Source organism: Aphis gossypii, chromosome X (genome assembly GCF_020184175.1).
Source record: "Aphis gossypii isolate Hap1 chromosome X, ASM2018417v2, whole genome shotgun sequence".
In the NCBI taxonomy this organism is placed as follows: Eukaryota; Metazoa; Arthropoda; class Insecta; order Hemiptera; family Aphididae; genus Aphis; species Aphis gossypii.
Window position 1 is genome coordinate 41,452,202 of NC_065533.1, and position 25,675 is coordinate 41,477,876.

General features: G+C 28.4%; 1 protein-coding gene across 3 annotated transcripts in view; it reads left to right on the forward strand.

Annotated features, from left to right (window-relative positions):
* LOC114121430 (lysine-specific demethylase 3A-like) overlaps window positions 1-25,675 on the forward strand; it is a 67,174-nt gene that overhangs the window by 36,930 nt on the left and 4,569 nt on the right. For 2 of the 3 annotated variants that reach the window (XM_050208142.1, XM_050208143.1), the window contains exons 2-8: window positions 6,989-7,973; window positions 16,301-16,602; window positions 18,212-18,479; window positions 20,831-21,031; window positions 22,260-24,146; window positions 24,215-24,368; window positions 24,428-24,558. In XM_050208142.1, the coding sequence (XP_050064099.1) occupies window positions 7,128-7,973; window positions 16,301-16,602; window positions 18,212-18,479; window positions 20,831-21,031; window positions 22,260-24,146; window positions 24,215-24,368; window positions 24,428-24,558 (3,789 nt within the window). In that variant the 5' untranslated portion in view covers window positions 6,989-7,127. The remainder of the gene's footprint in view (window positions 1-6,988; window positions 7,974-16,300; window positions 16,603-18,211; window positions 18,480-20,830; window positions 21,032-22,259; window positions 24,147-24,214; window positions 24,369-24,427; window positions 24,559-25,675) is intronic. The other variant, XM_050208144.1, reaches the window with a different exon arrangement.

Genomic DNA, 25,675 nt, shown 5'->3' on the forward strand with positions numbered 1-25,675 from the left:
CAATAATTACAAATTAATTGCCAGATTAGTTTAATTATTTTTATCTCTGTGATTGTTGTTATTTATAAATCGAAATGATTTTAATTTAAATATCAGATTATATAGTACGTATTCAATTACATTTGTATTAAATTTATTTGAACACAGTTATTTGCTTCAGAACAATTATTTACATTTATGAGTCTAGAAAGCATTTTTTTATGCAGTGAAAGTAATTTAAAAATTTCATATTGAACACCTTTCTTTGAAAAGTTCATTCAGTAAAGTTGTTGCGAGTGGTTGATTTCCAGTTAATTTCTTTAGTTATTCTAACGAAAAATGTCGAGTTAAAATTAAAACTATTTTATTAATTATGCGTCTTTTAACTTGATTGGAAATTGTTAGGAAAATAAATTAAATTTTTTTAATTTATAAGATGTTAATTATTTTTCGAAAATAGCGTGAATGTAAAATTATCACAAATTCATTATACAGTTCCCTTGTAATTAATTTCACCGTACTAATCTAACTATAAGTAAAACTTAAAATAAAGTTTTTATTTTATAGATAGGTAGATACTTGAAATTTGAATTGTGTGTAAATATTTGCATTTAATAAACTTATTACACGCTTCACTTAAAATTTATTAGCTTAGGAATCGGTAATATTTATCTTAAATGTTAAAAAAAAAAAAAAACACTGCTAATTAATATGGTATGTTTGAAATCATTACAGCGTACAGTTTTATGTATTAAACATAAGTAATAACATAATAATATTTACTTTCGATTTTGTTATAAATTTGTGTTAGTATTTATGTCTTCAATGCTGCAGCGATGCGTGTTTTGAACGCCGAATCAGATAGTATTCGAATTTCGAATATACGTTTTTGTTTAATAAGACATATATTATTGTGTAGGTTTATACAATGGATCGTACACTATCATAATAAGCAGGTATTAGACGTTGTATTTCGCTTTGTATTTATGTTTTCACTCGTTTTAAGTCTTAACTACACTGACAAAATATAATTTCTAGTATTTTACGTTAATATTACCTATATATATATATGTATAGTTCTACGCTTGTTGTATCTACCTCTTTATAATATCAAACACAAATTGATTATAATGACAACAGCAGGTTAGGTATACGTTATATATAGTGTAATATATTATTTATGTATACGTCATAAAATATTATCATATATGCATAATATTTTAGTATTATGTTATCGTATCTACATTATAATAATGCTACTGGTGTAATGACCTTATATCACTTTGACGTATTTAATAATTTCTTTGAATGTCTTAACTGTTTTAAGTAAACGGAGATTTCGCATTAATTACAGTGTAGTTTTATTTTAATATTTTTAACGTAACAAAAGTATAGCTAGACATACAATAAAAATTAATACCTAAAATGATTCGAATACATTTAATAAGACAAAGCGCAATTATCCGCCATATATAATATTTAAGGTAATATATAATTGCAATAGTCGACAGTCTGGATTTCTTTCTAAATAAAAACTATCGTTGCCGCCCAATAATAATTACTTTCCAAATCGTTTTTGAGACAATAATATTATTTTGTAATCTACTATTATAGCGCATACCCTCTTGAGTGTCTTACACTCCTACCCCAATACATAAAGTATTTCTGTATAATTATAATAAGTCATTTTATTATGGACTACCTATATAACGACTTGCAGATGCTGTGGGATATGTGCTGCAGAGATGAGTCGCTAGATTACTATCGTTTATCCAATATTCTCATACTGTATATTTATTCATTATATTATTGTATGTGTTTGTTTTTGTCTCAGAAACCATCAAAAAATATAAAATTTTATGGTAGGGTCGATTTCATTTAAGTTTATGTTTTCGTATATTTTTATTGAAGTATTTGCGCATACAGGCGGAACATCTTTCGTAATAATAATAATAATAATAATAGTATTATTTTGGGACCGTGATATACACTGTAATATGGTCGTACGTCATCGCGTTAGGTATTATATGAGGAATTCTATATGAACTGTGTAATATAATACTTTAAAAGGTTTAATCGTGTGTACTGCGTATAGGTATATATTAAGTATTATTTTGGTTCCTACAGTATAGAGTTAATAACTCTCAGGAAGAAACTTATACGCGGGTGTACGTACATATCACCAGGTAGAACAAAGTCTGTTAAAAGGGCTAAAACGGGATTTTTAATTAAAGACTAACGAAATCTTTCTCTGGAAATACAAGGAAAAATCTATACATATAATATAATATAATACTTTGGCACAGATAGTATAATATGAACGAACGACAAAAATATCCTGTTAAATTAAAATATAATAGGTATATTTATAAGTATAGGAAGCTATATAGGTTAGGAGGAGGTATCTGCGTTTAGATGATAATATTATTATACGTGTGAGTTTCGATCGCCGATACGAGGAGAACCCCCAACTCTTCTCGCGTATCATATTATAATATTTTAATATTATAATAAAATTGTGTAGACATGGCTCAGCGTCGTGTATACCTACTATACATTATTATAACATACTTAAATTCTTTGATGCTCGGTACAAACAACATAAGTCAAAAATGTCTAGTTTTCAGGAGAAGCAAATTAAAGTTTGCAACATTTTGTCAAATTATGAGGGAAATAATAAATTACTTTATATGGTTAGTTATGATACTTGTGTGACTAATTATGTATCTGTATGGTATTAAATGCAATTTACTTAAAATTTAAGGGTTTTTTATGACTTAAGATAATAATATCTGACTACTACCTTGACTTAATACTTTAAGACCACACTATTACCAATTTTTTTTATTACTAATACATTTTATTGGTATAACAACTTACTAAAATATTGCAATGGTCCCTGCCCACATTATTAAAAAAATAAAAATAGACACACATAAAATTATAAAAACCATCACTGTATATTATATTTCAAGAGAAAAAAAATGCTTTTACTTTTAGCAAAAATATGTCAACAAATTATAATAAAATTAACAAAATATTTTCATTAAAACAAAATAAAATTAATTAATGCTCCAACTAATAGGAATAATGACTGTATTATTATGTATAATAAGAAAAACAACAAAATTATAAAATAAAAATTACCAAACTAATTTATAATATTATAATATAATATGAAACCATTAATTTTATTAAAACAAAATAAGAAATTATCTGTCTTAAATTTATATTTATTAATGACTTATTATCAATAACATAATATTTAATTTATTTATTAACCATCATAACTAACTTCATCAAGATCTGGGTCATTATCTTGAGTCTCATTTGTTGTTTTCAAATCACTATAGAATTGATGAAATATTGGTGGAATCAAAGGTAACAGATCTAGTAAATCTTTCTTTTTTTCTTTTGATATTGGTATAGGTCCATTGTATTTTTTTTTTACTTGTAATATAGTGCTACTATTTCCTCTGCGAAGAAAACTTAATGTTTTAAATGGTTCATTTTCCTCAAGAGTAGTTTTATAATTTAAAACACCTTTATGTGTTTTTGTATATTGCAACCAAGAAACTGGTTGCCATTTAAACTGTTCTTTATCTGTATTTAATTTATGAACCATTAAAGGGCCTTTAAGTAAATTAGAAAAATCAAAAAAGTCAGTTTGACTCATTTCTACCACTTGAAACTTGTTTGCTTTTCCTGTTCTTCTAACAAGTTGATACCAGTCGTGGGGGTGGTAAATAGGAGTACTTGTTTTTTTTTTTGATTTTTCTATCATTGAGTGATCTATATCACATTCCATATGTGTATGGCCAGCAACTAAAAATTTGTGGTTAATAATTTTTATGTTGGGCAGTTCTTGAATAGCTTTGATAAACATTGCTGATACATGTGTGTTTTTATTTTGACCACCACATGTATCAGAATAAAATGTTATTTCGGATTCATTTGGTTGAATATTGTGCTTTAAATGATAATAAAGGCAAGAAGCAATCTCATTTGCTCCTCTTCCTGCTATTCCTTCATGCCACATATAATTATATGATTGTCCAGTACAATTATCATGTATAGTTAAATTGAACGTCCACAACTGCCTTTTATAAAATACAACCGAGGATTGTAAAAAAGGAGTAGGGAGACATTGTTGTAAATCAAATGAATAACATTTTTTGGTGGAATCATTTTTTGCAATTACCTTATCATTAGCTTTAGTTGAGTATGCCAGATCAGCAGCAGCCTGATGTAAATTGAGACCATTTTTTGAAGCCAATAAATTTTCTTCATCATTTATTTCTTCTGCAACTTTTATTTGCATTTGTAGTACATCACATTTATGACATGTATCAACACTTGGTTTTTTAAAAGCAAGTTTTAATTTGTGAAATTCTCTTTCATAAATTACTCTTGATACAGGTCCATCAATAGTTTGCTTATACAATTCATACATTTTTTGTAAAGTTAAATTACTAGGTAAATATTTCTTATCATTTAATTTCCTTGTATAATGACTTTCATAGGATGGGAATGAATTTATATGTTCAATAACTTTAATTAGTCTATCATCTGAAATCTTATTTTTTGGTGATTTTTTACCCCTTTTATCCAGATTTACAATTCCAGAAATATTAAGACCTTTATTTTTAGTAACAGATCTAATGAAACCTTCTTTTTCATCCAATGTCTTTAAGAAGCAATCTTTACAGACTGAATGGCGTTGTCCGTTGATTTCAAAAAAATAATTTAATGTTAAAGTTCTATTTTTATTACTATCAAACTTTCTGGTACGAGAACATTTTTTTTCTGATGAGTTAATTAAGCCAGATAAAAAAGACAGTCTTCTATCATGTGTACCCAAACTCCAATACTCACTAAAAATTTTATTTCTTACATTATCTGTTAAAAATGTATGACACATTTTTCTGCATTTTTTCAGTGGTTGAATTTGTCTTCCAGCTATAGACTTACCACTAGAACTAACAAATGGCAATCCTTTATGTAAATTCAATTTTCTCTCTTTTCTTACAGATCTAGACCATTTTGTTTTTTTCTTTTGATGCTCAAGCTCAACTTCTATGTCCATATCTAATAAACAAATTAAAAAAAAATATTTATTATAAAATGTACCATATCAATTAATATTTCTTACTTTCTGATTCAGATCTTAAAGATTGATTCTCATTTTCCTCATCAGAAACTAATTCAACATCATTTTCTTGAATTCTTGCTTGCATTTCAGATTCTACTATAATTATTTGAAAAAAAAAAAAGATTACTTTATATTTTATATTCAACTTGTTAGATACCAATTTTGAAAAATGTCTCACTTTGATTGGAATCATCTGATTTATTTATATTATTATCAATATTATAATATTCAATCTCAATGCCTTCAAAATTATTTTCTAGCAATATTTGAAATTCAGGTTCTAGGTTTTCATACAGTTCTAAATTACTGACATTTTCCACAGAAGGATTGCTTAGAGGTGGTACTTTGTTACCACTATTATTATAAGTATCCAATGGCAAATCTTTACTTGAAAAAACGTCTTTATTTAATTCACTTGAGTTAGTTGAGCCTATTTTAATACAAAAGTTATTATTTCTATAGGTAATTATATAATTATAGGTATCATTTAAGTATTCAGTACAATACAATTATGATTCATAATATAATAATAATTTGAAATTAATAACTAAAATATTATACTTACTAGACGCAGTTGAATAATAGTTGTGTATATTTTCAAATGTACTTTTTGGTCCAGAAAATCCAGTTTGATGACCTATTTAAGTATTTAACAGTGATCTTTTATTAATTAGGTACTTTAACAATTGAATATAATATTAATCATTTAGTAATAATAAATAATTATGTTGGTTTTTATCAAATTTATAAATCATAATAATATACGTACTTGGAGATTCGGAAATAGGTTTTTTGTCATTGTGATTTGCCACTAATTTCAATAGTTTTTTGGCTCTACTCGTCATTTTTGTTTAAAACACAAAGAAAATAAAACACAAGATGAAAAACAGTAAAACTTTGGTTGGAGGTACAAATTAAAAACTGAGTAATAATGCCGCAGTGGCGGTTTTGATAGTATTTTTCTAGACTTCTAGAGAGGCAACTTTTGTATTACTCCCCCACTCCTCCTTCTTTCATGACAAAAATTACGCTAATATTGAAATCAGTTTCATTATTATTTTTTTTAAATAGGCGCTGTGACAATAATAATGGTTTATGATTATCTATGTGTTGTTGTTGAACATGCCGCAATCACAGTCGCGGGCTAACCATAATAACTATCACATCTATATTTAGTACACAGAGGCGACGTTAAACGGTGCCTCTATGACGTCATTGGAATATTACCGCCGCGTGCCGGCTGAAATAAAAGGATTTTTATTTTTTTTTTACATAATAACGTAATACATATTTCGTACATTTCTTATCGGATTTCAATATTATCGATAAAATAAGTTAATATTATAATAATAGATACTTATACAATAACAATATTATTATATTGTTTTCACTCGGTACGAATATCTTAAGTCGTATTAAATAAAGATATTAAAAACATATGTCGACTTATGCATATTGTATCACTGAAAATATGTATATTATTAAGTGGCTTTAAAATTGTAACTTGACTTAAGTGATTTTTACTTTTTCAAGCCTTTATATTTAAAAATAGTATTTTCATAAGTAGACATGAGATAGTTGTACCAAACGATGATTCAGCTACTCGAAAATACTACTATAATATCACGCAATTTAAGAGATAACCGTTATCGATACGACTTAAGATTATTGTACCAAAAAAAATCTACTTTTTTTTCTGAATTTTTCAATGTACTAAGTCAAAAATGACCATTTTTGACTTATGTTGTTTGTACCGAGCATCAAAGAATTGTAATATTATTTTATAATATATTACAATGTTTTGAGAAAAAATGTACCATGTAATTGAATATCGATGTGTGGTGATGTTGTTCGCAGTGCGTCGTGCCATCGGCAAATTTGGCTAGGGCAAAGTGTAGAAAATCGTACAAAGACGTCAGGACACGGAGAACCTCTGGCGTGGGTAGGTCCCGTCGATAATGCTTATGGGAACGTACAGTGGACACCACAGCGATACATGGACGAAGATTTGCAGGGCAGTGCTCGGGGCGCAGTCGGTGGCGGTGCGGACGATGCCACCGCTAACGGTGCAGACAAGATCAAAAGGATACCGCCGCCGCCGCCTTTGCACCATTTCCAGCAGCAACAGCTACAGCAACATCAACTTCAACAACAACATCATCAACAACAACAACAACAACAACAATATCAACAACACATTCAACAACAACAGTTACAAATGTACCAACAACAACAGAACCATCAACAACGCCATTCGCAGCAACTTCTAAATCAGCAACAGCTACAGCAGCATCATCAACAGCAACAGAGACACAATCAGTTACGCCATCATCAAATGCAGCAGCAGCAGCAGCAACAGCAACATTTGCAAAAATATCAACAATATCGCAACCGTCATCATCAGTATCCGCCGCCGCCGCCACCGCCGCCGCCGGCCCTAGTGGCCGCCAATAGCTCCGCGGTCGCACCCGCCAATCACGCGTCCGTCACCGCCGCCGTGACCATCACTACTACCACGGTTACCACGACCGCTGTCGTGGCCAACTCGGCGGCACAGTTTCCGGCGAACGTTCAACAGCCCTCGCCGTCCAACAACGCGCTGCACGCCATGGCCGCTGTGGTCGCGCCGTACGCCGAGGCCGCGGCGGCCGAACGGTCCGATTCGGGTCTGAGTTCGTCGCGCACGCTCAATTCGGGCGACGAACGGTCCGGATCGCATTCGAGCGCGTTCAGCGGTTCCGACGATCACGCGGCCGCCGTGTCGCCGTCCAACGAACAACATCAAACGCCGCCGTCTTCGTTCAACAACATACCGGTCTGGAGGGACCCTCACATGTTGCAGGTACGTGTGCGTTTGTGTGTGTGTGTGTGTGTTTGTTTGTTTGTTTGTGTTTACGTGTTTACGTGTGCTTGTTTGTTTTTGTGTCGCATGATGATGGCCCACGATCGTGTAAGACCCATTTTAGGGATTTGCAGGTTTTTGTTCAAACCGTTTTATTATTATAGATGTCACGCGCGCATATACACAAACCGACGACAATCGGGTGAAAAAAAATACGTTTCATACACTATATAATATTTGAAAGCTATATATTTTGATGACGTGAGGTTTTTTTTTAAATCTAAAAGTTAAAAAAAAAAAACTGTCAACGAAAACAATTTTTTTCTTTTTTTTAAATGTAATTCAAAACTGCCGCAGTTAGTATATATAGGGGCGTTGACGGTGTCGAAAAGAGTTATAGTATGTGCGAAAAACGTCACGGTGCTGCGTTATGATGTTTTCGATCGATCAGGATTCCCATCATATACGTATAAACTTATTATAAAGTTCCAAATCATTTCGGTACAAACATATTATAATAGATTTTGTATATTAATAATATAATAATAAAAATAAACAATTACATTAACATATTTCACTACGTTTATGCGTAAAACCGACAAAACAGCTTAATGTTATGTCGTCTAAGCGATTACAAATAGTTTTGAAATGTTAAATTAGTATGGAAATCTAAATAACGCTTACACTTTATAATTAGCTTAAATGAATTAAACCCGCTTTGATTGTTTTGGAACGGATCAAAAATGAATAGTACAAACGTGAGTTTCAAACATTATTTATAAATCGTTAAACCTATTAAATCAGTAACAAAGTTTTCGCACATATTTTAATCCATAATAACTTACAAATTAATTTTTCTCTGTAAAAACATGTATATACTTCATAGTAATAACGTGTGATTATAATCATTAATATAATATCTACTGTGATATGCGTACCGAATTTCACTGACCGAAAAAAAAAAAATACCAACGGGCTGTGACGTGACAATATAAAATCTGGAGTGGAGGGAGCGTTTCGGCCGGTAGGCAATTAAATATTGGATAGATCGTATTTTGTGCTTTTCGTTTACGATTATTAAAAAGGACGTCGCATTGGTGGGAATCACTTGTACATTTGACACACTCTGCTACGCGCACAATCGAGTTTCGATTTTGTGGTTTTTTTTTTTTTGCACAAATAGGTATGTAGTAGGTGCCTCCTTAATATTTTATCTATGGATTTTGTTGTAAAATTAAACGAAGAAAACATATTAATCAATAATGCACCTATTTAATATTATGCGTTCCGCTTTTGTGATATATTTTTTTCGTAAATAATAAGGCGCGCAACACTTAATGATGATAAAACATTTTTTTAAACAACAAGCCAATTAAATTCAATTTTATATGATTTTCTTTGCACATAAGTAGCACGCTACTTAGTATAATGTGGTACGATATAAATTATTGATATATATTGTTATTTTTAGTCGACGGAAAACTTTGACGTCACTGCAGTCGTTTCGAAGTTTGTTATTTTTCTATATAAGCGACTTTTGTCTCGCACAAGTAATATATTCAATTATACGTCTTATACGAATTATCATGAACGCACAGCATAATAATCTCGAAAAGAAGAAACACATTCCATTCTTTTTTGCCTCACGAAACACTTTGTATAGTTGACCTATAGAAGCTGATTGTGTACATCCAGCTACGTAATAGAATTTTTTTTTTTATTATCGATTTATAATTGGTATATATTTTTTTTATCACTACAGAACATTGTATGTAATAACAGTGGTTTCGTATGAGACGTTTTTTTCAATAATATTAATAATGGTATTCGTTTGTTATCGCACCGCTACCAGGCGACCGTCAGTCTTGCTCAGACATTTTTTATGAATCGTAACAAAGTTTCAAACTATAAAGTAAACAATAATAATAATTAATTGTTCCATACGATTAATTGTAGCACAGATAATTAATATATTCTCTAATTACATGTGAATAAATTTAAAACAAAAATTGGACAATTTTCTAAAGCGTTCCTTATTTAATCATAATTTATAGAATGTTTGACATTTTATTCTCTAAATAATTTTGTTTTAACTAAAATAATTTTCATGTTTTTGTTATAAAAACCAAGGTGCAATACAATAATTATTTTAAATATTACGGTGAATAACTCATTAGTCATTACTCATTACACTTTCAACAATATTTTAAAAGAACGATTTTTGTAAGTCGGTTTGTAGATACTCATTTGACATTGTTGACCTCATAGACTTTGGCACTTTGATCACACTTGTGACAAGATAATAATACAAATGAAACACAATACCTAAATATTATTCGATATTTTTATTTGATAGTATTTTCCTCTTTTCTATAATACCTCTTTTCTATTACCACGTACTAAACTTTCCTAGACTTTCCTAATTGTTATAGTTTACCAATAAACCAAGATACAGAGAAATATTGATCTTAAATTTAGAATTTTTCAATTAAATACTACCGACCGTTAGGTTACCGGGTATTATTATTAGTTATTAAATTCTATGTACTTTACAGTTGAAGGACGATAACAATGTTAATATCAAATACCTCGAAACTAATATATTACATTATATATTATTATATAAACATTTAACGTTTAGTTTAAATAGTTATGTATATAATATTGTGTACCGCGGTTAGAAATTTGCTTTTCACATTTCACGCTATACTCCGTTTGTACTAGTAAATACATAATATATTACAATATTACATACAGTAAGTAGATAACAATATATATATATGGATGTGACTGCACTCGATGTGATGACAACTGCAGCTCATTAGTCATAAGCTCCCCCCCGCATAAAATCCCTTTTATAACATGCAAACGAACTCTCCAAGTTCACGTGTATGTATGTATGTATACATATAAATATTTGTATATATATATATATGTATAAAATATTTATTTCTGTGTTTTGTACTTTAGTTCTGTAAGCAATAGATTCAACGTTTTTAACAGATTTAATGGTTTATTTTATTTTTGTTCGTTTCGACCAGATAATATCCGACCGCCGCTGCGCATTCATGCACGACAACATCTATACGTGTTTAATAAAACGAACATAACTTTTGAAATGCGTTCTTACGAATTTTGTATTTTAAACATTATTATGACTAAAAATAATTAAAATACTCGACGTCTCCTCCTTTGTCCTGGAATTATTATTTTTTTGAATTTTACGAGAACATTTAAATGAGGCTTGTTTGTTTGTTAGTTGTAATTTCCTATTTAAAATAGTATCATTAACTTACGGTTTTCCATTTATGTAAATATCACTACAACTAAAATAACATAGAAAAATGTAATTTCAATTATATTAGTGATTATTTAAAAAAATGTTATTTTACCACCTAATAAATAATTAATAAAAACATGTTCCTCTAATTATATATGCATGTATAATTTATGTACGCCGTTTGACAATAAATTAACATTAAATTATTTTTAAGAAATAAATTTATTTTGTGCTTAAATTTTAAAATCACATTTTATATTCAGTTTTAAAAAAATATATATTACATAAACGAAAAAGAAATTGTTTTTTTTTATAAAATAAAATCAAATTTGTTTTTCTTTTTTAATTTGTAGGTCAAATAATGAAATTGCAGCTAAAGTATATTTAACTATTTACAAACGATAATAATATTACATATAGGTATATTTACATTTATTGTTCTATTTCGTTTATCGAATGTCCTAAGTCCAGTAGGTATTTAAGTCTTAATTTATAATTGCTGCTATGAAACATAATAAGTTATTTACAAAACTAAATATATTTATATACAGAGTGATTCAAAATTCTGCCGCTCATTCAATTTAAATTCCGCTCACCTAAATTTTAAAAACTTGTAACTTCTAGATTACTCGTCTGAATTTTAATTTTTATGTATCGAAATAATCTGAAAAAATGTTTTTATGATTGCAAAAAAAAAAGTATAGGTTTACATTTGAATTTATCAAGTTAATTACCGAGCCCGCCCCCGTAATATTTTATATTTATTTGATAAAATGGCTATAACATAAATTTTAAATTACCTGTATATTTACTTATTTTATTTTTTTATTTGATAAATGGTTACTACTTGTTACTATCTATTTAATTTGTCTAGGTAGTTTTAATTAATCAATATGTACATTTTAATATTAATATATATATATATATTTTAATAATAAATCTATTATGCGAGTTCAACATTTGTATTCTCGTTTGATTACAAAGTTCATATAGTAAAATACAAAGAATAATATTTTGTTATAAAAGCAACAAATTTGATACATATTTAAAATAGTTACTGTTTTCAAAAATAATATATACAGTTTGTTAAAGTACGGTTTTAAATTCAGAAGTTTTTACTAGTTTGAGAGTCGGGTTAGTTCGTTGTGTTTGATTTGTACTGTAAGGGGTTGTAATCGTGGATGGAGAATGCTTTTTAACTATATCCATAAGGCGTTTTGTACAGAATTGTACATAAATGAAATAATTTATAAATACCTTATCAAAAAGGTATGTTTAATATAATTCATAAATTAAAATTAAAAAATTGCTTACTTTTCTTTTCTTTTCTTTTTTTTTGTCTGGGAATTTGTTTTATGTTACAATTTAAAAGTGCATGTCTTTACAATAAACAAAGATAAAGTTAAAATATAATTTACATTCATTAAATTCATAAATATTAATATATTTTATTTTATTTTTATAAAATATAATTTTATAATAATAAGTCATCCAAAATAAATGATTATTAAAATTAAGTTTATGTTACAGCACACGCGTAGTTCAGAAAATACCTAAATATTTTAGTCTCATTGTTGAAATATAATATTTTGGAAATTATATGGTACAAGGTAAATTTAAAAATAATTACATTTTCGTCAAAGCTTTACCAAAAAGGTATAAAATTAATACTTCTTCTCCTTGTTAAAGATAATTAATAGTTTCTGTGCGTAAAGGCTGCAATTTATTATTTAACTCTTGAGGGTTTTATGAGACTTCTTTTTTTTTATTCTCATTAATAGAGACGTACTAAATTATGTATTTGTTAATTTATTATTGCGTTTAGTTAACCAATATCCAATGTAAAAAAAAAAATAAAAACGTATAAATAAGATCACTTTTATTTGTATAGCAATAAATAATAATTTAATCTTCTGGTTTGATTTTAATTCACTAAGTTCGTGATAAACCGAATGTCGAAAATTCGATATTATATAATATTGCATTTAATGGCCTCTTTTATTAAGCAGAAATGTCTCAATTTGTCATTTTTATTTCGTCGCTTTAATCCAGAGTAGAGTTAGCACTATAACTTATATAATATAACATTTTTATGTACACATAAATAAAATACGATTTAATGGCACTTGGATGAAATACAATTTAATAGAATGATTTTTTTCTCCGTGTTAAATATAATTTGATTGCTCTATGAGCCACGATGTCAAATCAACTGAACTGTTTACTTTTCAATAATTTTCATTCTGACGGTATAAATACTATTAAATAGATAACAAAGAAATAAACACTAATTAAACGGACTTAAACTCTTAAATGTTTGGCTGTTCAACAAATTATATGTAATCTGTCAGCAGATTATTATATATCTCATTATATAGGTATGTAAAATTATATAAATGTGAATATGAAATATTTATTTTATGAGTATTTTTTTTTTTTTTTTTATTACATAGTTCACTATTTAAATAAACGTAAAGTACCTATATTTTTATTGATTTCAAATATTTGCCTGACTTTATATCTGCCATAAACGGGAAATTAAAACGAATAAATAATACTATATAATTATTATCTCCAAACATTATTTGTTAAATATGTCGAAGCAAACTATATTGTTATTAATTTTAGGTCCATATCCGTTTTACAGTTTATATTTTTATAAGTATATAGTTTTATTCCCTATAAAAGTTTCGTTCGAGAATATCAAATAATATCCTTTATCGGCACTCTTTATAATCTTATCGTTCAGTAATATTAAAACCTGCAACTCTGTGAGAAATGCGTATTTTTCAAAATATTATAGACGAGAAAAATAATACATCTCAAATTTGATCAAAAACTCCTGATAATATTATAATAATGCGACATAACCTGGTTTGTGTCGTAGTACGATGTACATTATAATATGCACTTTGAAAGTTCTTAAACGTAACATGTTCGTCGACACTTTAGGGAAGTGTCCTAGAAGTGTACACTGCAGTATTAAAAAATATACGTTCTAACTGCAATAAATAACAGCGCCGAGTGGGTATTGTATATTATATGTATTTTTTTTTTTTTTAACTCGTTATTATCGATGTTTGTTTTGGTGAAAAACATAATAATATATAGCACCTTAGCACAGGTAAATGACGACCACTACGATGATAATAATAATAATAAACAAATATACACTTCGTCGGGTTGTCATAAACTATCGTCGGGTCATAAATGGAAATACGGAATACCTATCTCGCCAGTGACGCGATAAGTCAGTGCGGCGTGTGGGATCCGAGCTCAACCCTCTACAATAATAGTACTTAACAGTCGGTCGCATAGGGAAACATTTTATCGCACGTCACGTCTATATATTATTCTATTTTAAAACATATAATAATATTGCATCAATATAACGTTTCAGCGTATAGGTGTTGTGTGCATAGACTGCCTGCGACGTTCGTCATCGTAATATTATATATATTACGCTTTACGTGCGCCGTATAGGAAACGTACTGCTGTTTGTGTGCGTGTTACGGGCAGCGTTTGAAAAATTAAACTAAACAATATTATACTATTTTAAAACGTTTCATTACATTCAACACGTGATTTCTCATAGTAAATTATTTATATGAAATAGGTTTTTCCCGTATTATCATAATAATATATAGTCTTCTTTCTATTCCTTCCTATCCGACTGTAGTAGTGTCCAAAGACTAATCGAATGCACGTCATTATCAAATTCAAAAGTTACCCAAACGTCCTCGAGTATATAGTAATAATATGATGTAAATTCATTTATATTACTTTTTTCAAATAAATAACGTCATAATATAGAGCGTCGTGTTTGTTTTTTTTTTTGCCAAATTATTTAAATTTTCGAAAAAAAACACCCCACATTAGTGCAGCAATTGATCTACAATGGAAAAATGTATTGGCGAACTATCCCAAACTTTCAATATTTACTATTTATAAAAATTTATTTTTGATTAGATAATAAGGATTTCAAGAATAAATCAGATCGTCAATCTGTAATTCATTAAAATATTCTGTTTCTCGTCATCGGCAACTACCTAGTACAACATTAATAATGTTGAACTTAATAGGTAAACATATAGGTTATTATCGGAATTCGATGAACCTTCATGCAAGGTCTCTAATTATCTACATTCGGCATAAATCCCGCGTATTTTACATGTAACGTATTTACGTATCATGTATGTATACATAAATATATTATAGAAATCTAATTAAAAATGGTAAAAAATCTCTTTATCGACTTAAACCGTTCCGATGTATTAAAATCGATTTTTTTTTTTTTTTGTAAAATGTATATTATATATACAATGTACGCATGAATTTGTTATTAGGACTAATAATTTATTTTGCACGGTTTTAGCTTCCTATTGAAATTATATTGGGTAGCACATGCACAGTATAAATTTGTTCTTTACATCTATTTGTATCACAATAAATTGTACGTCTTATTACTCTTAAGCATGTCTTTTAATGTGTGTCCATGGTGGTCGATTTAAAGTTGAACGTATTAATAATATTATATTTTAAGCAGTTTCGTATTTGAATTATGTTTTGTCCACTCGCGCTTGATTTTATAAGTTATAATATGCTCTGGGTACACTCACAGTAAAATAGTAAACATAACAAAATATCGATTTTCCCGTCTCTGGTGGGAAAATCTAAATTGTTTGAAAAAAATAAAAATGTATTGCCTTTGTGTGGATCTGACATTGACTCTCAAAAAAATCTTTTACAATTTCATTCTGTTGGAATTTATTATTTATTTATAGTCTTATAGAATATGCATGTTGCGCGTATATTGAACATAATATTTATAATTTATGTAACTATGCGCGCGCTCTAGTTTTTAAAATCCAATAATAATTGTCTTGATGTAAACCATTCATATATCGTAAATAACTATTCAGAATAATACAATTCAATAATTATCACCATTATTTATTATATATTAATATTAACTATTATTAAATAATATTATAATATTGCGATGTCGTGGTTTTACGAAACTTTCATACCATATCGTATTTTCCAGACGCCGAACGGTCCCGTTATACACGTGGGCAGCGTTCAGCACCAGAATTTCTTCATGCCGAACGCGATGCAAATGCCACAGATGATGTTGCCCTATCAACCTTTTCCTCCGCCGTCTGTTGGGCCACCGCCGCCGATGCCACCTCAGACACCAACGCCTGTGATGCAGCCGGCCCTGGGCGCAGCCGGAATGCTGTGGAGACCTCCAACCGCTACCGTGACAAACGCCAACAATAATCCTGCAGCGGCCAACAGCTATTACCATCATCATCGCCCCAACGAACAGTACAAATCAAGCAGCAGGTAAATAATTAATTGTCTATAATATTAATACATAATATTGATTTCAAATGTGAGCGTTAACTTGAAGAGGATGTCGTCGGAGACAAAACACGTGTCCACGTGGGTATGACATCATCATAATAATATATTAATCAATAAAATAATTTCTTAAGTTAAAATCATGTTAATACATTGAACGTAGGTATCTATAAATAGGGTGAGAAATAACAATAAGGTAGTACCTACTGTATTACGTTGTACAATTCGTATAATAGCCTATATTGTCTATGGCCTATTAGCATATACTCAATTTTTATGTCTCTATAATACCCACTACAGTACCACTCCTCTGTACCAGTGTACCAGTGTACCGTGTACCACTCCCCACCGATAGTCACGACACCACCCACCAAAATTAGGTAGGTAATGCATCCGAAACCAGTGGCGTATTTAAGGTTTTTCCGCCTATAGGCTGCAGTTTCCAATTCGCCGTCTCCTCCCATCCTTTCAAAAATTATTTAAGAAACATATTTAAATAAACAATTTATTATATTATAGCGTGTATAATATAGTAGGTACATGTATAGATCGTAGCTGTTTAATTTTGAAGGAACGACAAATTATTTACATTTTATTTAATCAAATGGAAAATACTTTTTGTAATTTTGTAAAAAAAAAAAAATCGTTTAAATTTGCCGCCCTCCAATGTTTGCCGCTCTAGGCTCTACTATCTATAAATATAAATTAATTTACATGTTTTGAAAAATCATAATATAATAAATTTTAAAAATAATCTTTAAGTCCCTATGAATAATATTAGTGAATTTTATAACAAAATAATGAACATCGTGATTCATAGCTTAGTATGTAATTTCGTCAAAAATTTGAAATTAAAAATGTCTATAAAAAAAAATTTGTTTAAAAAAATTTAGTTACATTTTTTTGATCTCAGTAACCTTATAAAGAATTTCGTATTAATTTTCCTCATAATTTTGAAATTTATATTATGTATTTATTATTATTTAAATGCAAGTTTTCATGATTTTAAGTTGAATGAATTTTGTCAAAATTTAAATTTAATATGCATATAAAAATAAATGTTGTCTATTATGTATTTATTTAAAATATTTTTATATAACCACAAGAACAATTTATGTGGATCTTGTATTAAATTTTTAAATTTTTTGACCACTGAATTTGTCTCATTGAGAAATTTAATAATAATAAAAAAACATCATTGTAAAATCAGTACATTCATTTATACCACTGAAAATCTAAAATAAAATACCTACCAATAACCCTTTAACTGAAGTTTGAAATAAAACCATCTTCGATGACGGTTTGACTGAGTTTATGTTTTGTAAATTTCACGAATGTGAATCGTATTAAGAAGAGAAGTTTGCAAACACCGAAATGTACACATGACAAATATATCAAATACATTCTAATATCACGCCATATAGTTGTCAGGTATAATAATTGTCTTCTGTACTTGTATTAAATAAAATATATATCGCACGTACAACGTAAAAAAAAAAAATAAGACACGTTATAACCTGCTTAGATCTTCGTATAACAAGCTTGTCTGCACGAGTGTTATCGATCATATATCGTTTTTTCCTTTTTGCAGCAGAGGAAATGTAGAAAAGGACGCTTACAAAGAAATGAAAAGAGCCAAACAGCCGCAGTACGCGCAAGGTTCTGCTGGGGGTAGCAAAAGCAGGAGTGGAGGTGGGCCCTCCGAGAATGGTTCAAATAATGAGTACGGGCAGGTGGAAATCGAACGGATGGTAAATCGTCACCAGAGAGGCAATCGCGAACATACCGAAAAGCAACAAGCTGAAGCAGCTGTCCATCAGCATTTCGAGGAGAGTCTGAAACTTGCTCAGCAACAAAGGGTAAGAGTTTTCGATTAATATAATTTTCATTTTTTTTTTATTTTATTTATAATTTCTTTATAGGTTAAGTATATTGTTATGGTTTTGCTACACTATATTTATTCTCTGAAGATTGTTTGTTTTTAAGACAAATATTATACAATAGCTTCTTTAAAAATACCGATATCTTCCATTCTTTCTTTATTTTTTATATTACTTCAGACTTGTGTATAATTAAATAATAACAATATAATATTAATTTATACTTTTCATCCACTAGTGCTCAGTGTCTTAATAAATACTATGAAAACGTAATCATAAAAATATATATGGAAAAATATTAGTGTACAAACAGTTTTTGCTAATAAAAAAATATTGTATAATTACATTTTTATAAGAAAAATAACATGCGTCATTGACCATCGCGAACAGTTTTAAGCTGGGTAATATAAATTTTGAATATTATGGGTTGTTGATACAAAAGATTAGTTAAAACGGAAAAAATATTAATTAATAATTGTTTTGTGTTGACTTGTATTTAAGAGGTATTGGCATACAAAATAGCATTTTTAATATATATGTTCAACAGTTCTAATTATTGTAATAACTAATAACCTTTAATAATGACTCCATTATTAATTAGTTATATGATTTGATTTATTACCAAAATTAATGTTATGAGCTTTAATAACATTTATGTTTTCTTATTGGTTTTTATTGGTTATTTTAATTTTTAAACGAATTAAGATCGACTTATAGCATTACATTACTAATGTATTAGTGCACTACATAGATTATTATAAATAGTAAAAATCAATATAATATTGCTACAAATAAATCCTTATTTTAAAGTATAAATTATAAGTATTGTTTAACTATGTTTTATCATATTATATGAATCAAAAATAGTAAATATTTTGAAGACTTTGATCTCCAATTTCATACGTACAATTAGTGTGAAGAATTATTTTATAGCCATTTGAAATTAATTGAAATATTGTTTTATTCCAAATGGTATTGCAGTAACTCTCACGTTTTTTTTTCATAAAGTTTCTACGAATAACATTATAAAATACAAAACACACATGCGCTAAATAGTAACTGGAGTGCCAATTGTGTCAAATTTCTGAGTATTAAAAGTTTTATAATATTATATTATATTATGTAACTTTTGAAATACCCTACTTTTACATAATAAATATGCAACACATCATTGTAAAACCTGAAATATAATATTAAAATAAAATCGTATTAAGTTTTTTTGTTGATGAAATTGCAGTAATATTATTTAAAAAAAATTCCGCATTCCCAATTTGAAATATAAAACTCATGAAATTGTATGTTGCAAAGGACTTTGTGCATAAATATAATTTAATACAAAACCGAGATTATTTCTAACAAATTTTAACAGTTAACAATATTTTAAATACTATTTTTATTTTTTATTTTATCACTGATAAAATTAATACATATTCCGAAATAATTATTAAGTCTTATTATTAAATATATATACATCCCATCAATTATTTATCGTGAAAATAATTTCTGTCTGATTAATACACAGCTTAAAAAACACTACAGTCTACAGTAGATATTCCGTATTATAATAACAAAGTGCTTATTGTATTTTATTTTATTTGTATTAGATAATTAGTTTATCTTTACAAGAGAACATATAAAATTAACCAGATTGTCTTAAAACAATTTATATCTTTTAATCTTTATTGAATAATATATGTCATATTGACTATGAAATTATTATACGTTAGTCATTATTTATTTCTACTTTTATTGTAGGTTATAAATTATTGGTAGGTAATAAAAAAATAATACCTTACTAATAGTGGTGTACCTTCATAATTAGTGATATATAAAGATTTTGGAAACAAACATAAATATGAGCGGAGTCAAAAAAAAGATGATAAAAACTTACTCCGCAAACTTAATGTATATATATATATGTGTGTGTGTGTGTTTACATATTTTTATTAAATATAACATCATAAAACGTTTACTACTATATTTAATGCAATATGCATTGTATTTGAACAGGCATTCATAAAAATATTACCCAAGTACCCTATCAACCCTATAGGCTATAAATTACTGTAAATTTGATTCTTCTAAATTAAATATTATATACTTACCTATATATATATGTTAGGATGGTTCTTAATATTTGCTTTCAAATATTTGTATTATAGTCACTTTCAATCAGTCAAACTTATTAAATAAATATATACTTATCTTAAACCTAACCACCCGACCCTCATCGTATATAAATATATCATATAAATTTTGTTTAAAAAAAGTTTTTTTTTTTATAAAATCTAACATTTTATAATATTATCTAAATATTATTTTTTTATCAGAGAACCAATTGGATTTCAAATTTACCTTCCCCGCCGAAAAATATGTATCCAAGTCAACGACCTAAGATTCAAGATTCATCTAAACATAGGTCTCCATCTCTAAATGGGGTAAATCAAACAGCCAATCATCAAGTCGACGATTGGAAAGAAAAGAAAAATAAATATGCATCGTCTAGATCAACACCGGTTGATTCTTCATCCGTGAGTATAAACTTAAATATACTTAATGGTTATTTAAAAAACAAAAAAAAAAAAAACGATTCAAAGAAGATTTAATTATAATTTTTCAAAAGTTAATTATATAAGTTAATAACCATCTCCATAGAAAATGAAGAATAAATAATAAAATATATTAATTTAAATAAAGAGTTTCATAATATATATATTTATAAATAATAAGTAATTACGTAATATTATATTATAGGTACTAAAAATTGCAGATTGAAATCTTGAATACTATATAATCACAAAAATGTTTAACAAAAACATTAAAAAATTAATATTAAATCGATGCATTAATGTACAGAAATGTCCCATAATAAGAAGTTTTAGTATGTTTTGAACACTTTATAGGACACAGAGTGTATTGTATAGTCTGTCCAGCGAGAGAACGCGATAATTCTGCGTATCCTCCTGCATCTTCCTGCTATAGAAACCAGGTTCCCTGTAGCAGGATGACGTTTGGGGACGTGCAGAAAAACCGATTCTGGTCGGTCTGCGGCGCTTTCTCTCGCTGGACAGAGCATAGGTTATACATTTCAGTACTGTTAACTTCTATTTTCTTTTAAGACTTTTATAACATGCCAGATAAGAATATTTGATTACGTGTTGTGAATTTTTATGAAAATTAATTTTTTTTGTGGAGTTCAAAGTATTCAAGTATAATATTTTAAAATTCAAAAGATATGATGTAGAAAATAGGTAACTGAAACAGTAATTAAATTGTTATATTGTATATAAAATCTTACTTCTACAGAATTCAGGAAAAATATTCAATCATGAATTTGATAAATATATATAATGAATACATTTATTATTATTATTTATTTCTTAAATTATCATTTATTTTAATGATATCCTTTATAAATAGGTATTATAGCTGTATATTTATGGTACATTTATAATATACTTAAATTCATATAATAATCATTTATTTCTTATATTTATATTACGTAAATATATAGTATTTACATATATTGATGTATATATAATAAATATATTACATATTTCTATATGGTATACAATTTAATATATTATTTATTATATATAACCTAAAAGCAGTCCGTTTTTTTACTAAGAAAAGAAATATTTACCGTGTATTGTATATATTGTATTGTTTTCATATTTTGTTATATGAATAAAACGTAAATCAATAAATTCCATTTTTGTAAATTGTATTCTTATATTATATATATTTTTATCTTTATAGTTACAAGCGCATTATAGAAACCGGGCTGTTCCTAAATCGAATTCCGATCATGAAAATGTATTAACCAACGCCAATGATAGTGGAAACATTGGAAACCATAATAATATGATCTCGTATGCTTCTTACATGAATGCAAATCATGTATATATACCTCCTTCCAATTCATCAGTGATAGTTAGAAATGATTCTTCGTACAAAAACTCATCGATACCTGGGCCAGAAGCTTATTTATATAATCGCACTCCTACTATTCTCACAGTCCCTGCTGTAAAACTAGAATCTAACAAAGATCCAAGACAAGCCAAGTCTATGCATTATTCCAGGCCGTTATCATCTTCGGTCAATACTAGTCAATCAAAAGGTTACAATTCTTCTCCAGAACCACATCATCCTGGGCCATTATTAAATACACATGGTCGTTATGCTTTGTATCCACCTCTAACTGATAGAGCTCAAAGGGAATTGGACACGCCTCCTCCTGCACATTTAAATGCAATGATGTCTAGTCCCTTACCAACATTTGTACCTGTCGCAGTACCAGTCGATGATCTCCAAACGGAAGCATTAGATCTAGTTATGATTTGTAATAAAGCTACACCTGAAACTGATGTTCCTTTACACTTAAATTCTAACTATAAAAATGCTAAACCAGATCCTCAAGATACCATAAACACATTTGATATAAATGTTCAAAATAATTCTAAAAAACGTAACTATTCTGAAATAGATTTGCCTAACAATGATAATGTAAGCTCATCACTGACACTATTAACAAGCGATTTGGTGTCCAATTCAGCTATCTTATCAACGACACTTTCATCGAACAATTCACTAGTTATACCTTCTAGTTTATCAGAGACTATTTCGGAAAATGAATCAATAACCATTTCAAGAGCTAATTTGACAACTGTTCCAACTTCTATTCCGTCTACGGTTTCAATGCTTGATTCAAAGACTGTTCCGACTTCTGATTCAAAAACCATCCCGTTCACAGATTCATCGGAGATTTCAACTATTACTTCTGCATCAGTTCCAGTTACGAGTTCGACTACCACTTCATCAACTATTGTTACAAAAGCAAGCTCGGTGACAACCTCTTCAAATGTTCCAATAACCAACTCAACTACTTATGATTCTTCACCATCTACACCTCCCCCAGTTCTAATGCCTGCTACTTATACAGAAACGTCAAGCGGAATAAGAACTCATCATCACAAGTTAAAGAAAGCATGGTTACAACGGCATGTATGGGCAGAAGATTTGAAAGAAGCAGGTGTTAATATCGACCAAAATTCATCTCATTCTTTCTCTCAAATTGACGATACTCCTCCAGTCTTACAGTGTGAAATTATCAAAAAAAGAAAAATTTCTAAAAGCTCGTCAGATGATAATACTGAGGTAACATCGCCTCCTGTAATTTTGCCAAGTACGAGTAGTTCACTCTATGAACCGTCGACATCATCGGGTACCGGGACCAAAAGGTGCAGGAAAAGAAAGATTTCAAACCCTACAACATCTTCGGAAACTAGAAGCCCAACAGACAATACTAGACCTCCAGAAACAGAAAAGAAAGTTCCACCCATTAAGATTCCTAAAAAGAGAGGAAGAAAACCAAAGGTTGTTGTAAGTATACCTCTGAAAAAAGGAAAAAATAATGATGGTGAAGTGCGGTTTTTTCAATCGGGCCCATGTTTAAATGCTGGGCCGAAAATACATAAATGCAGAGAATGTCGTATATATATAAACAACAAAAAAAATGATGTAATGACTCAAGATGAAATAGATAACATATTTTGCCGGTTCTACGCATTTCGTCGATTGTTCACCAATAAAACTGGACAATTAGTGAATGCTGGGTTCCCTGATCCTTTCTTGGATATTACTGTGGTAAGTTTGTACTTATTATGTTTAATATTTAAAAAAGACATTATTTATTAATTAAACATTAATTTTAGGATGATGCGAATCTTTGGCTACCAGACCCAAAATGCCCACCAACTTCATTAGATGTCAAAGTTGCTAAAAAAATTTTAATCGAGGCTGGTCGTCAATTTTGCTATTTAGTGAAAGAAGAAAATAAAGCCCTAACTCTTTCACCATATTTCCAAGGTAATTATTTTAACGTGAATAAAGTGAATCAGTAAATTATTCTTTATTTTCTTTTATAGGCAAACCAATTGCTTGGAAAAAAGCAGCGAATGGTGTTAGGGAAATGTGTGATGTTTGCCTTACGACTATTTTTAATTACCATTGGGCGTGCGCAAAATGTGGTTTTGGTGTTTGCATCGATTGTGTTAAGGTATGATTTTTTTTTTTTAAATATATAAATAATCGTTAAAAATACTTAAACTTAGTCTTTTGTTTTTAATATATATAAATATATTTTTTATTATTGTTCCTTGTAAACGATTAAATAAACTGTATAATAGAAAAATTTAAATTATGTAAAAATATTTGTAAAAATATCAGTGAATACAACTTAAAATGTAGACACAGTCGCGGTTATTAACAAAATAATTCATGGTTAGTTTATTTACTCATAATACTAAAACTCGAAATAATAAAAAAATCACTTTGATTTAATACTTATAGAATCAATAATTAATTATATAATATAAATATCACTTTTTTATTAATTTATTTGTATTGATTTATGCAATACATTACATAAATCCTATAATGTTCAATCCGACATGAGTAAAATACAAAAATAGCTATGTGAAAATAATGTATTCTTAAACTTAGAAAAACCTACATATTATCCCACTATATGTTAATTCGAATCAAACAAATAAAATAAATGTTATATATGAGAATGACTGTTCAAATCAAAATATGTGTACATGCCAAACCTTTGTAAAAGTAGTTAAAAACTGTAAATACTTAGATATGGAAATGTGTCATAATCTTAAATGGAATGAGCACATCAAATATATATTACAAATAAATTAAGAAAATGTATGTATGCATTTAAAAATTTAACAGATATCTTAGAACTTAAGACAATTAGCGTAGTGTATCAAGATGACTTAGACAGACTTTTACCAAACGTATAGGATAACTTCGTTATTTATCATATTAGTTGTATGACTTTAGTAATTATAGTTAATTTTTGTTTTATAATACCATATTGTATTGTACTATTTAACTACAAAATTTTTATATAATATTATATCCTACATTTAGAATTCAACCACTGGAGTGGTAAATTTTATTATTTTTATTATAGAATAGAGATAAGGTAGAGAAAGATATTCTTATATAATTCTGAAGACTCTATTGAACTTTTTTACAATTTTTTTCTCAGAAATGTACTAAATACTTTTTTGAATGTCACCACATTTCCCGATATTTTTGTCGGAAGGGTGGGAGAGGGTGGTTGTATTTTTATGTTCCCATTTTAAAAAAAATATATT